The sequence below is a fragment of the Lynx rufus genome, unplaced genomic scaffold, assembly GCF_022079265.1.
Source record: "Lynx rufus isolate CCGP_SWC_20201006 ecotype Redwood Valley unplaced genomic scaffold, mLynRuf1.p SCAF_6, whole genome shotgun sequence".
Lineage (NCBI taxonomy): Eukaryota > Metazoa > Chordata > Mammalia > Carnivora > Felidae > Lynx > Lynx rufus.
This window is the reverse complement of record NW_025814878.1, coordinates 34934521-34947883: the sequence shown is the minus strand read 5'-3', so window position 1 is coordinate 34947883 and position 13363 is coordinate 34934521. Positions and strand designations below refer to the sequence as shown.

The 13363-nt window shown below is 36.3% G+C and overlaps 1 protein-coding gene across 1 annotated transcript in view; it reads right to left on the bottom strand.

Moving 5' to 3' along the window:
* The window catches only part of TRDN (triadin), a 496354-nt gene that overhangs the window by 112962 nt on the left and 370029 nt on the right, over positions 1 to 13363 (bottom strand). Inside the window, 2 exon segments of the mRNA XM_047103003.1 lie at positions 1335 to 1364; positions 9120 to 9173. Of these exon segments, the coding sequence (XP_046958959.1) occupies positions 1335 to 1364; positions 9120 to 9173 (84 nt within the window).

Genomic DNA, 13363 nt, shown 5'->3' with positions numbered 1-13363 from the left:
CGGGGCTCCAACCCACAAACTATGAGATCATGACCTGAGCCAAAGTTGACACTTTGACTGAGTCACCCAGGCGCCCCTAGAAAACTTGCAATTGTACATTCTTTCCCTGTTCCTTTGAAATATAAATTGTCTATACCGAGAAGTATCTTTCTCAGGACTGATGAAGCATCCTTTTGAAATGTAATCATCCAAAGGACACAGTGCCACTATCTCCCAATCTCTATGGGAAGGTAGGAGCCTAACTTCAATAAGCAACAACTAGTAACACAGATGGCCTAATCACAGTGACTCGCACCCCATGCCCCAACCACCCTGTGTCCTCCAGTACCTTTCCACTAGCTAATCTCAGAGCTTTAAAATTCTTAGGCTTTTTGTTTCAGTGGTGTTGAGAGTTCAACTTCTCCTATTACAATGGACTTGAGTCCTATTGCAAGAGTCTTAAATAAAATCTTCCTTACCTGTTAAATTCTATTGGGTGCAAGTTTTCTTTGACAGCAAGAATATTTTACTCCATCTCAGGACATTCTGACAAAAGGAGGTGGTGTGCAGGGGATGGACTATAACTTATTTGCAACTTAATAGACCAAAGTAGCATCAGTTGCTGGTTAGTGTCAGAGATTAGTAGTTAATAGAGTAAAAGTTCTGAGATTTTGAGAGGTTATGTTTTATCTCCTTTATCTTGAGAGAGATGAGATTTAAAATTTATTTTTGAGGGGCAACCTGGGTGACTCAGTCTGTTAAGTGACCAACTCTTGATTTCGGCTCAGGTCACGATCTCACGGTTTGTGAGTTCAAGCCCCACATTGGACTCTGTGCTGACAATGAGGAGCCTGCTTGGGATTCTCTCCACTATTCTGACACTCATGCTGTCTCTGTCTCTCTCAAAATAAATAAATAAACATGGGACACCTGGGTGGCTCAGTCAGTTGAGTGTCTGACTTCAGCTCAGGTAACGATCTCATGATTCGTGGGTTTGAGCCCCGCTTCAGGCTTTGTGCTGACAGCTCAGAGCCTGGAGCCTGCTTTGGGTTCTGTGTCTCCCTCTCTCTCTGCTCTTCCCTCACTCATGCTCTGTCTCTGTCTCAAAAATAAATGAACATTGAAAAAAATTTTTTAAATAAATAAAATTTTTTTAATGAAAAAAAATTTTTTTGAAAAGTAGTTCACCCATTTACATGAGGTAAAGTACAAAAATACATTCATGAGAAATGTATACATAATATGGATCCAGTTATCCAAAGGAAATACAGACAAGATGGTAGTGAAAACTCAACTCTGAATTTTGGTAAATTGTTTACATAAAAGGCATAGTGGAATTTTTGCATTAAACATACCTTCCTTCTTTTCATCTTTTTTAGCTGTTGCTGAAATAAGATAAATAAAATCATGTTAAGACATAGTAAATGATCATTCTTCAGAATACTCCTGGGAATATGAGAAAGCATTCCATGTATTTATAAATTGAGTGGATATCTATGCACAAATTAATCCATCCAAAACTGCAATAAGAGAATAACCTGAAAATATTATTTCATATGAGTGTTTTTTAATAACTCAGATATAAGCATAAAACCAAAAAAGAATTAAAAAGTATGTCATAACATAGACAAGAAGTCAAATTAAGAAGTACAGTATATGTTTAGTATAAGTTCATCTTAGGTTTGAAATTGTTATATCTGAGAAAACCACAAACACTTCTAGAAGAATATGAATAGATCTATGCCCAAAATGAAAGTAATATTTTATAAATTATCTCTGCCTAACTACTAAGAAATTGTATACCAGTTTATTATACACATTTACAGTAGTTGTGTTTAAAAGGTACCATTTCAGCAAGGGGTAATGACAGTCCCACCCTCCTTTCAGCAAATGTATGCCACCTTTACACGGGGAAAAGGCATAGCACATTTTAATCATCTTTGAATTCTGACTTCCTCTGTGGTGGATTTCATCTAATCCTGGATCATGAATCTAAATCTGGATCTAGGTTGTAACATGTGTTTGCTACCAAAAACACGTAGGGTTAGCTGGGGATTGCTCCAAATAGGATGACTCCTGGTTTTGTGTAAAGTTCATTCAGGAGCCAAACCCACTCAAAGAAGCCTTAGGTCACACAAGTTGAATCAGAGACTGTGCACATCTCCTTAAAGTAATCCTGCCTGAGTGAATTAGAATTTGGGGGACTGGTGCACCTGGGTGGCTCAGTGGTTTCAGTTCATGGTTCGGTGAAATTGAGCCCCAAGTGGCTCCATGCTGACAGTGCAGAGCCTGCTTGAGATTTTCCCTCTCCCTCTTTTTGCCCCCTCCACTCTCTCTCAAAATAAATAAACTAAAAAAAAAAAAAAAAGAATTTGGGGGACCACTTAGAACCAACACGTAAGACTACTTTGGGTGTTTAGTCTGGGCTACGTTTACTAAAGCATCTTCTCACTGGGGTTTCACAGTAGTCTTTTGAGGAAAGCAGCCCAGAGTAAGAAACCTACATTACAGGGGCGCCTGGGTGGCGCAGTCGGTTAAGCGTCCGACTTCAGCCAGGTCACGATCTCGCGGTCCGTGAGTTTGAGCCCCGCATCAGGCTCTGGGCTGATGGCTCAGAGCCTGGAGCCTGTTTCCGATTCTGTGTCTCCCTCTCTCTCTGCCCCTCCCCCCGTTCATGCTCTGTCTCTCTCTGTCCCAAAAATAAATTAAAAAAAAAAGTTGGAAAAAAAAAAAAAGAAACAAACAAAAAAAAGAAACCTACATTACAGGCAGTAAATGGTTTGCACAGGCTCATACAGAAAACAACCAACAGGGGCGCCTGGGTGGCTCAGTCGGTTAAATGGCCGACTTCAGCTCAGGTCATGATCTCGCGGTCCATGAGTTAGAACCCCGCGTTGGGCTCTGTGCTGATGCTCGGAGCCTGGAGCCTACTTCTGTTTCTGTGTCTCCCTCTCTCTCTCTGCCCCTCCCCCATTCGCACTCTGTCTCTCTCTGCCTTTCAAAAATGAATAAATGTTTAAAAAAATTAAAAAAAAAAAAGAAAACAACTAAGAGGTCTAAAAGTCAGGAACAAAAGACTGAAAGGGAATATCTTTAAATTTATTAATTTAATTTATTATAGGTTATTTTGTTTTCTATTTTCTAAATGTCATTAAGCGTTGTTACTTTTGTAGTAAAAAATTATTTTACAACCAAAATAATTCTACCTTGTAACATTTGTTCCTTTTAATAGGATTTTAACTGTAAGATACAAAATGTATAAAGGATCTACATTTATAATATTTTTTAAGTTAAAGCATCTGTCTATTCCAATGACATAATGAGGATAGTAATGAAGACAACTACAAAGAATTGGAAGATATGAGCAACACCTGATAGATTTCAAAGCCATGAGGCATAATTTCAGCAAACCCTACAGGTTTGACTCAGTAGATTTATTTGTTGTTAGTGCTTTACTTTATAAGGATGAATTTCCTCCAAGAAGGTTTATAATTTTCAAAATCATCCAATAAGTAAACATTTTGATTCTGGAATTCACTATTTTTGTATTTTGCCTGGAATTTGTATAGTAAAGAAAAAAGTGAAATGGATTTGTCCTTTAATTTACTGCAAGAGACATATTTTGATTTTCTCCTATATAATTATCTTGACACTATTTCCCAATATTTGAGTCTCTAATAAGTTGAATCAAAAGATTTAGGTAGAGAGCTCTTTAAACAAAAGCAAAATAACACAAATTCACAAATTAAAAATTGCTGTCCAGGGGTGCCTGGGTGGCCCAGTCAGTTAAGTGTCTGATTCTTGGTTTCAGCTCAGGTCACAATCTCACAGTTCATGGGTTTGGGCCCCACATTGGGCTCTGCACTGTCAGTGCAGATTCTCTTCCTCCCTCTCTCTGTCCCTCCCCTACTTTCTCTCTCTCTCTCTCAAAATAAATAAATAAATTTTTTAAAAAATTTAAAAAATTGCTGTCCAGGGGCAGCTGGGTGGCTCAGTTGATTAAATGCTCAACTCTTGATTTCAGCTCAGGTTAGGATCTTGTGATTCATGAAATCAAGCCCCGCATCGTGCTCCATGCTGATGGGGTGGAGCCTCCTTGGGAGTCTCTGTCTCTCTCTGTCTTTCTGTCCCTCCTCAGCTCATGCTCTCTCTCTCAAAAAAAAAAAAAATATATATATATATATATATATATGAATAAAATATAAATTAAAACCATAAAAGCAGGGGCACCTGGGTGGCTCAGTTGGTTAAGTGTCCGACTCTTGGTTTTGGCTCAGGTCATGATCTCACAGTTTGTGGATTCAAGCCACAGGTCAGGCTTCATGCTGATGGCATGCAGCCAGCTTGGGATTTTCTCTCTCCCTCTCTTTCTGCCCCCCCTAGTGCACTCTCTCTCTTTCTCTCAAAATAAATAAACTTTAAAGAAAAAAATGCTGCCCAGAGAGTCCTGGGAGACGCCCTGGCAAGAGAGTGGCCCTAAACTTCACCAGTTTAGCAATAAACACACTCGTTGAGGACAACCAATGCCAGAAAAAGGACTGAGAACATGAATGCATTTTGAAAACCCGTTATCTCTTCTGAATTCTACAGAGAAGAAAAGCCCTCCAAAAATAGGCAAAATCTTTTGCAGATTTTTTTTTTAATTTCTAAAATAATCTAAGAAGAACAACGCATTCATATGCAAGTGCAGGCATGTGGGTATGTGTATAAGTGTTCCTCTTTCCTACTTTCATATTCTTCAATAGTTTTGGTTTTAAACTCTACAGTAACAAGAGTTGAATGAAAAAGTTTGGCCTATTCCTTCATAGTTGACACTGGCTTTGCTTCTTGCCCTGTGTTCCTTAAAATGAGTGGCTTTTATTCACAGCCATCTGGAAAGCCATGTGGTCTGTCAAGCTGGATTCCACTCCAGAAGTTAATCCAAACCAGGCTTTCGGGATCCAGCTGCTTCCAGAATGGTTTTCTAACTTTTGTTCCATGTGTCCCACTGCAGACTCTCATTCAACTCGCCTAATTCTATTTCACTGGATTATGTGGCTCGATGACCCTGAATCTGCTGAGTAGACATGATTCTTCATTATTGGACTCTTTGTTTTCATATTCCAATGAGACTGCAATGGTTAACATTTTAGTTGTCTTGTTCTCTATTTTCTATCTATAATATATCAAAGACTTTTAATGTTTGCTTTAGAAATCCAAAGGGGGAAAAAAGGCACTGGAAATACGCTAACACAGATGAATATATGATGCATATAGACTCATCTTTTAAGGTGATTTCTGTTGTAACTTCTGTCCTTCCTTGAGCATTTCATTGTCAGCAGGTGTCTGCCCAACCATTGCATCTGCCTAATTTTAAAAAATTCCTATTTTTCTTCTCACTTTTCCATTTTAGTCTAATTCCATTTCTTCAACACAATTTATTATGTAATGTCTATGAATCAGATTGATCTCCCACCTAGTTCTTACAGGCTATACAGAAAATTCACTGCATGGATGACCCTCCATCTGCTCAGCATAAATCCACCGAAAAATGAATCCTCATCTTCTCCCTTAAGTTAGTTCCTTTCCCTGGGATTTATTTTTTAAATTTTTTTTAATGATCATTCATTTTTGAGAGAGAGAGAGAGAGAGAGACAGAACACGAGTGGGTGAGGGGCCCAGAGACAGGGAGACACAAAATTTCAAGCAGACTCCATGCTCTAAGATGTCAGCACAGAGCCCGACCCGGGGCTTGGACACACCAACTGTGAGATGATGACTTGAGCAGAAGTCAGACTCCTAACCAACTGAGCCACCCAGGTGCCCTCCCTCGGACTTATTTTTGACAATTAAATCATCCTATTCACCCAGCCTTAAAAGCTCAGTACTGTTTTAAGCTTCTCTTGTTTCATTGTGTATCTTCTATCAATTAGCGTTTTTTCAAAATATCCAACTTAGTTGCAGCTTTCCGAAGTCGCTGACACCATCATAGTTGAGGTTGTCTCATAACTTGATAATGACAATAACCTTTCACAATTATCACTAACTCTTTATTTAAAGCCATCTACACTAGCAATGCTATTTTACTGCCAGTTTATTCTTTAGTCATGCTCCAAGCCCACATGAAGTCATCCTCTCCTCATCCATTAAGAATTCCTCAACCCAACTCACTAAAAATCACTTTGTCTTAACTAATATGACATTTATTATCTCTACAAGTCAATTCAGCATTACATGATATTCTATTTATGTTATTATTTCAATTTCTTGTATCTCCAACTTATAATCTATAGTATAGAGTCATTTTTTTTCATATTCTTCTCAGTGTCTCAAAACTTTCTTAAATTTTTTAATATACTTCCAAAAAATGTGTGATAAATATTAATAGAGCAAAATATTTACATATTTACACACAGCTTATATAAAACTAGATATTAAATATTCCCTTTGTTAAAAAAGTTTAAAAAATAAATAAATGAAGAGATATATTCTAGTCTTTTACCACAATATAAGCATCATTATCAATTTTGTCACTTTATACTTCAAAAATATCAGGGTGCCTGGGTGGCTCAGTCAGTTAAGCGCCCGACTTCGGCTCAGGTCATGATCTCACGGTTTGTGGGTCTGAGCTCCGCATCAGGCCCTGTGCTGACAGCTCGGAGCCTGGAGCCTGCTTCAGATTCTGTATCTCCCCCTCTCTCTGTCCTTCCCCACTCACTCTCTCGTTTTTGCTCTCTGTCTCTCAAAAATAAATAAACATTAAAAAAAAGATATTGTGGCGCCTGGATGGCGCAGTCGGTTAAGCGTCCGACTTCAGCCAGGTCACGATCTCGCGGTCCGTGAGTTCGAGCCCCGCGTCAGGCTCTGGGCTGATGGCTCGGAGCCTGGAGCCTGTTTCCGATTCTGTGTCTCCCTCTCTCTCTGCCCCTCCCCTGTTCATGCTCTGTCTCTGTCCCAAAAATAAATAAATAAAAAAAAAAACGTTGAAAAAAAAATTAAAAAAAAAAAAAAAGATATTGTTTACTTCAAAAATATCAGCCTCTGCTAGAGCAATACTGCCAATTGTGCTTAAGCTCTGTCTTCTAATAAAGTATATGCAAATATTAATTATTTCTATTCATGATTAATAATATGACTATGGCATTATAAAACCTAAGAAAGATCTATGGAAGATGTGCACAACACAAGTGACATTTATTCCTGCTTGAAGTGTCCCTCTTTTGATGTGTCATTGCCATTCTAGTGAACAGTGCTTTGTGCACTATGTTTAATCAACACACTTATCTAATTTCTTAAAAGAACGGCTCTAACAAGACTTTGAAACTCCACGGTATTAAAGACTCAACAGTAAGTCTTTTATTCCAAAAGAATAATTTCTGAGGCTTCCTTGTCCAGCATAGTTGGAATGCAAAAATGAAGAGCCCAAGGTCTGAAGCTCAAATTTGAAGCAAGTTTCCAGATATCTCTGCAATTTCCTCCCCTTGAATTCCTCTAATATGAAACTAAAGCAGCATTAAACTCTTGCCTCAAGTGGCAGTTCCATACCACGAAGTCCTCAGAAGCTTCAATCAAAGCAGAAGTGTCCCGGGGCAAGTGTTTTTTTGTTTGTTTGTTTGTTTGGTTGGTTGGTTTTGCTTTTTTTTGTTTGTTTGTTTTGTTGCTGTTGTTGTTTTGTTTTTAATGATAACATCTATATATTAACCATGATACTTGAGGACCTGACTCCGAGTTGCATTTTCATGAATAAAAACCAAAAGTGATAATATTTGTCCTTTCTGCCTCCCGTAATATTTGTTATACTCTCTATTAAAATTCTCCTAAAGAAGATTCTGTTTTCTTAAACAAAGCAATGATCAAATGATGATCAAATGAAAATTAAAAATTAGTATTATAGCTCCCAGCCCTCTTAGTATACATTACTTATAAATAACATCATTGGGTCAGTGGAATGGAATGCAGTCAACCCATGTAACCAGTATTTACCAGGATGATTCTGCACATAGTTGGGTCCAGGATTAAATGCAACCACGTTATATGTCATATGCTGAGGAGTCTGCTACAAAGGCCTTCTTCCCAGAAACAAATGTAGTACCACCTAAATGCATATCCTTTATTGCTTGATATTGTATAATGTAGTGGGCAAGAAAGTAAAGATCTTTTCTATTGGAGTGGAGTGGTGGGATGGGTTAACAAGGTGATGGGGATTAAGGAGTACACTTGTCATGATGAGCTCTGGGTGATGTATGGAACTGTTGAATCACTGTATTGTACACCAGAAACCAATATAACACTGGATGCCAACTGACAAATTAAAATAAAAACTTAAAAAGTAAAAAAATATTCTCTATTAAACATTTTATCCTTTTCCCCCCTAAATTCTGCAAAGTTTTCGTAGATGACAAAAGGCAGAATACTTGTGTCCTTCCTTTATACTTACATCAGATTACTCCTCATGGTTTAAGAATAATGGTCACATAATTCATATTCCAGTCTGCTGACTTGGAGTTACAAGATTTAGAATAGCTTTCTCAAAGGATGTGATTTTGGATGATGGTTAAAAAATAACTTTATAGAAAAATTGTTTAAAAGAAGTATCTTTCCCAAACTGATGCTTTAAAGAATCAGTATGTTTTTAAAGATCTCTTAAAGGAAACCACTTCTGATGACTCCAAAATATTTGTAAGTGATGGAACTGATTTTCTCACATGGCTCCTAAAAACTAGGGAGATTACTTTGCAGTCATATCCAGAACCCAGTTTCTGCAATCTTGATATAGATGAAATAATATTAACTTTATAACATTCTGACTAAGTTTTCTAATTTGACACAAGTTACACAAAGGAAACATTGGAATAATTATATTTATTTGTAAATCTCTACCAATCTTTCTATCATCTATCAATATATGGCTTATTTTTAGAAACATAACTAAAAGCTCCATGACTGAAACTTGGAGTCAACATACTAACTCTTGGGTCCTTTATGGTTCCTCCAAGTACTAAAAATAAAATACTTGAAATGTGTATTTTAATGCAACAATATTTTCTGTAATAACCCAGCAGATGGTGCTATTCTGCAATAAACAGCTTTTGCTTTGTTCAAAGTGCTATGTACTTTCTAAAAAGAAAGAAATAGAATGTTTGAAGTGTTTTATTGCTTACCTTGTGCTGCAACTTTTGTAGTCCCTTGTTTGGTTTCAGGAGCTTTCCCTGGCTCTTATAAAGAAAAAGATAAATAAATTACCATGGCGATCTATTTCCGAAAGATATTTAACCCCCCAAAAGGGGGAGAGTAGAAAATCAAAAACAGACATAAAAAACATTGCCCTTGGCACTCGGAATTTTTGTTATGAAATGAATACAATTGTTAGAGGGATCATTAAGAATTGAGCTTATTGAGACCAAAAAAAAAAAAAAAAAGTTTCCCAAAACTGCCTTATTGTTGTCTGGCCATGGCACACTTTGCATTTGTTTGCCACCTGAATCTGAAAATCTCAGAATTCTTTGTAAACTATTTCTGTATTATCAGTGCTTTGAAATGGACGGAACAGGTAGACATAAAGTGTTTCATAGAAGTTCACTGAGTGACTAATATGTGGATCAAGTCCAGAACTCCCAATATGCACTACCAGTCTGACTCAAGATGCCATTCCCTGTACCGCTGGCATGCCCGCCACGACTCCACTATTCATGAGGTCCCGGGTGACAGTATGCATTGTGACGGAATAAGAAAACTTCATTCTGAATCTTTCTTCTTTCTTGTCTTAGGTTTCTGATTTTTTCAGAATTTTCTCTTTAAAGAAACAGGATACAAAAACACATAACTACTTAATTATTTAATTAGCATGAAAAGTAAAGGGGAAATAAAGATTATAAATAGAAATGCTTATTTCCCATTTTACTCAATAATGATTTCATAATTATCTTCTGTAAGTTTTTGATAATTAAATTATCATTTAATAATATGGGAATGAAATTTGGTCATTTGTTATAGATGTTGACCTTTATTCATTCATTCATCATGTGTTTATTTAGGACCTATTATGTGTATACATTAAGCAATGTGTAAATGTGGTAGCTAATACATATATATATATATATATATATATACACACACACATATATATACATATATATTCAATCTTTCATTTAATCATCAACTGTTGATTACAGCTTATTTAATATTACACTGTTAGAGTTATAAGATTGTGTCAGAATAACTTGCAAAGAATCAAAGTTTCCATGTTTTTCTGGGCAAGCAAAAGAGGTTTAATTTCTAACTTATGCTTCACCTCTTGTTGGTGGGTTAATTATTCATTTATATCATAATTTTCAGGATTATGAAAATGCCAATTTTTATTCTGCATTTTATAAAAGAAATCTTATTTGACTCACATATAATTTTTATTATTACCCTATTTATCATTCTGAGAAAATATCTTTTGCCAAATTAAATTGATTTGATTTTACCTATAATCTCATTATTATTAATTGTCATTTTTTTCTTGAGGAAAAATCCATGCCAGCTTCATGCTAGTGCTATTTTTGTCACACCTAGGATAAATCACCTCAATACTTAGCCAAGATTTATATACAGATATTGAATTTTTAAGTATTCCTCTAACCTTACCTAACCTTCCTCTAACCTAAGTGACTAGCTTTTAGTAGCTACTTAATAAATATTGGTAAATGAAAAAATAGATGAAAGGATGAAAGAATAGGTCCAAAAGATCATCAGAAGTACCCTAGCCTGCTATGGTGTTTCCTTTTTTAAAGATCTTAACATATCAGAGAATTGTAAGGTAGTTCCTAATTTTTAAAAAGAAGATTTAAAAATTGTGGTCAGTATAGTACCTTAGAATTTTAACAGCTGATTTTCCTATCTTCTCTTTTTCCTTTATGTTCTCTCAGATCACTGCTCCTAAAAGATCCCTCCACACCTAAATCTATTGGAATACTCCATACACCCAACTGTGAATTATGGGGAACTTTTCTTAGGGTTCTATTACTTCTCCTGTTGATCATTCGTTACTCTGTCATCTGCTTTCTCCCTCAGTGGGCAGGGATCAGATCATGCCCCTGACCATTCAGCATTTTCCATTTGAGTATCCTGACAGGTGACAGACTCTCAAGAGTCACATCTTCACTAACCTTACCAGGTATCTGACTGTGTGCACATTGAGTGAGCATGTTTTAAGGGCTCATATCCTATGGGCTCTTCTTTCTGTTCCCTCTTCCCCACTCCCTAAAAATCCACCAATCTGCTAATGCACAGTGATGCATTAAAGATACTGTTCCCAGGGAGGCTTAGGTGGCTCAGTAGGTTGAACATCTAACTCATGAGATCAAGCTAAAGGTGGTGCCTGCTTGAGATTCTGTCTGATTCCCCCCAAATCCTCCCCACTTCTTCCCACCCCTTACACACACACTCTCTCTTTCTAAAATAAAATTTAAAAAAATTAAAAAATGATACTGTTCACAGATAAAAGGTGTTATTTTATAGGGTCATTCTACAGACAATGTCCACCTACAAAGGAATAACTTTAATGGAGCTAATTCTCAAGTCTGTGGCAGTAAAATATTATTTATCACTCCTAATTCCATTTACTCTTTCTCTGATCTCAAGCTTTTACTCAGTTTATATTGATTCACAACTATTATATTAACTACATCCTAGTAGAAATTAAAAGTTTAAAACCAAATGCTTTCCAAAAAGTCTGCCAACTTGCATCTACCCAACATCAGCCTCAAATCTATTGAGGACATATGCACAGGTGATCAGATTTGATATCTGCTTGTGTACAGCATTTCAGTTTTCAAAACCACAAGTCTTTAAGGAAGCAGTTAACTCTGAGACAATAAATGCACAGCATTAAACCCACACCAAAAATCGCATAAGACTGAAAACACATCAAATCCATAAAATCTTTATTATAAATAATATTTTTGGATTTTATCACTGCCATCTGCAAAAGGAACTTTTTATTTGGAAAAACTTCAAATATATATAAAACTAAAGAAGAAAGTATAATGAGCTCCATGTTCTTAGCACCCATTTAACAATTGTCAAGTGAAGGCCAGTCTTATTTTCTCTGTATCACTCACTATCTCCTCTACATGGATCCCAAATGAAAATTTTATTATAGCAAATGATTTCATCATTCTCGAGGTTTTATTTGATAATTTTTATAGTTATGTGTTTTAAATAAAATACGATGACTTAAAACATCAGATGATAGGAAAATTAATGAAAACTTATAATAATTCTGAAATTGATAAGGAGACAGGATAGACCCAGATTAATGTGCCAGTATAATTTACTTGGAATGTTTTAGCAGAAAATCATCAGAGGAGTTAGTAAGTTAGTATTTTTAGGTTCCTGAAACATGTGTTTATATAAGCAAATTGTCATGAATCAGATAAGACACATGGAACAGTCCAATTTACAAAATTGAAAAAATATTATGATTCTGCAAATATTTTGTTAAGGAATCAATTTTCACACACAAGTTTAAATACTACTTTAATATCATGAACTCTTCATCGAACTCTTCGTCTATAGGACTCTGTTTATACTGACCTCTTTTATTGTTTTCTTTCTTTTTTAAATGTTTACTTTTTTTGAGAGAGAGAGGGAGAGAGAGACAGAGCACAAGGCGGGGAGGGGTAGAGAGAGAGGGAGACAAAGAATCTGAAGCAGGTTCCAGGCTCTGAGTTGTCAGCACAGAGCCAGACACAGGGTTGAAACAAGTGAAACGCGAGATCACAACCTGAGTGAAAGTCAAACTCTTAACTGACTGAGCCACCCAGGCACCCCTATACTGATTTCTTTTAATATGAAGTATAAATTCATTGAGTTTTGAAATGTAGGTTCCACATAACTTTATTTTTAAATAATCTCTACACCCAATGTGATGATCTCGAACTCACAACCCTGAGATCAAGAGCTACATGCTCTACCAGCTGAGCCAGCCAGATGTCCCTTTGCATAACTTTAACGGCAAATGGACTGCTATACTGAGTTTAGTACTGGTCTTTGACTAATGGACACAGATGAAGAATAATAGTATTGTAGTGATCATACTTACATTTTAAATATTTTCTAAGCAACCCCCCAGTCCCTCTCCAAAATAAATCATTAACTTTGTATTGTTTTTATTGTTTTAAGTAACTTGGGAGTGATCACTTTCTTTTTCAAAAATAACAATCAGTAATCCCTATATAACATTTAAATACCTTCACTTCAACAAATAACAGCAAAATACAAAAGAAAGAGTGGGAGGAAAGAGGGAGGAGTAATCTGGCAAAGGCAGGAGAATAAGTAGCAACAGGTGGTAGGGTAGTTAATGGCTTCTGATGATTTAGTCTTCATCTTGGTCATTTCTAAATAACCAGCCCACTGGATT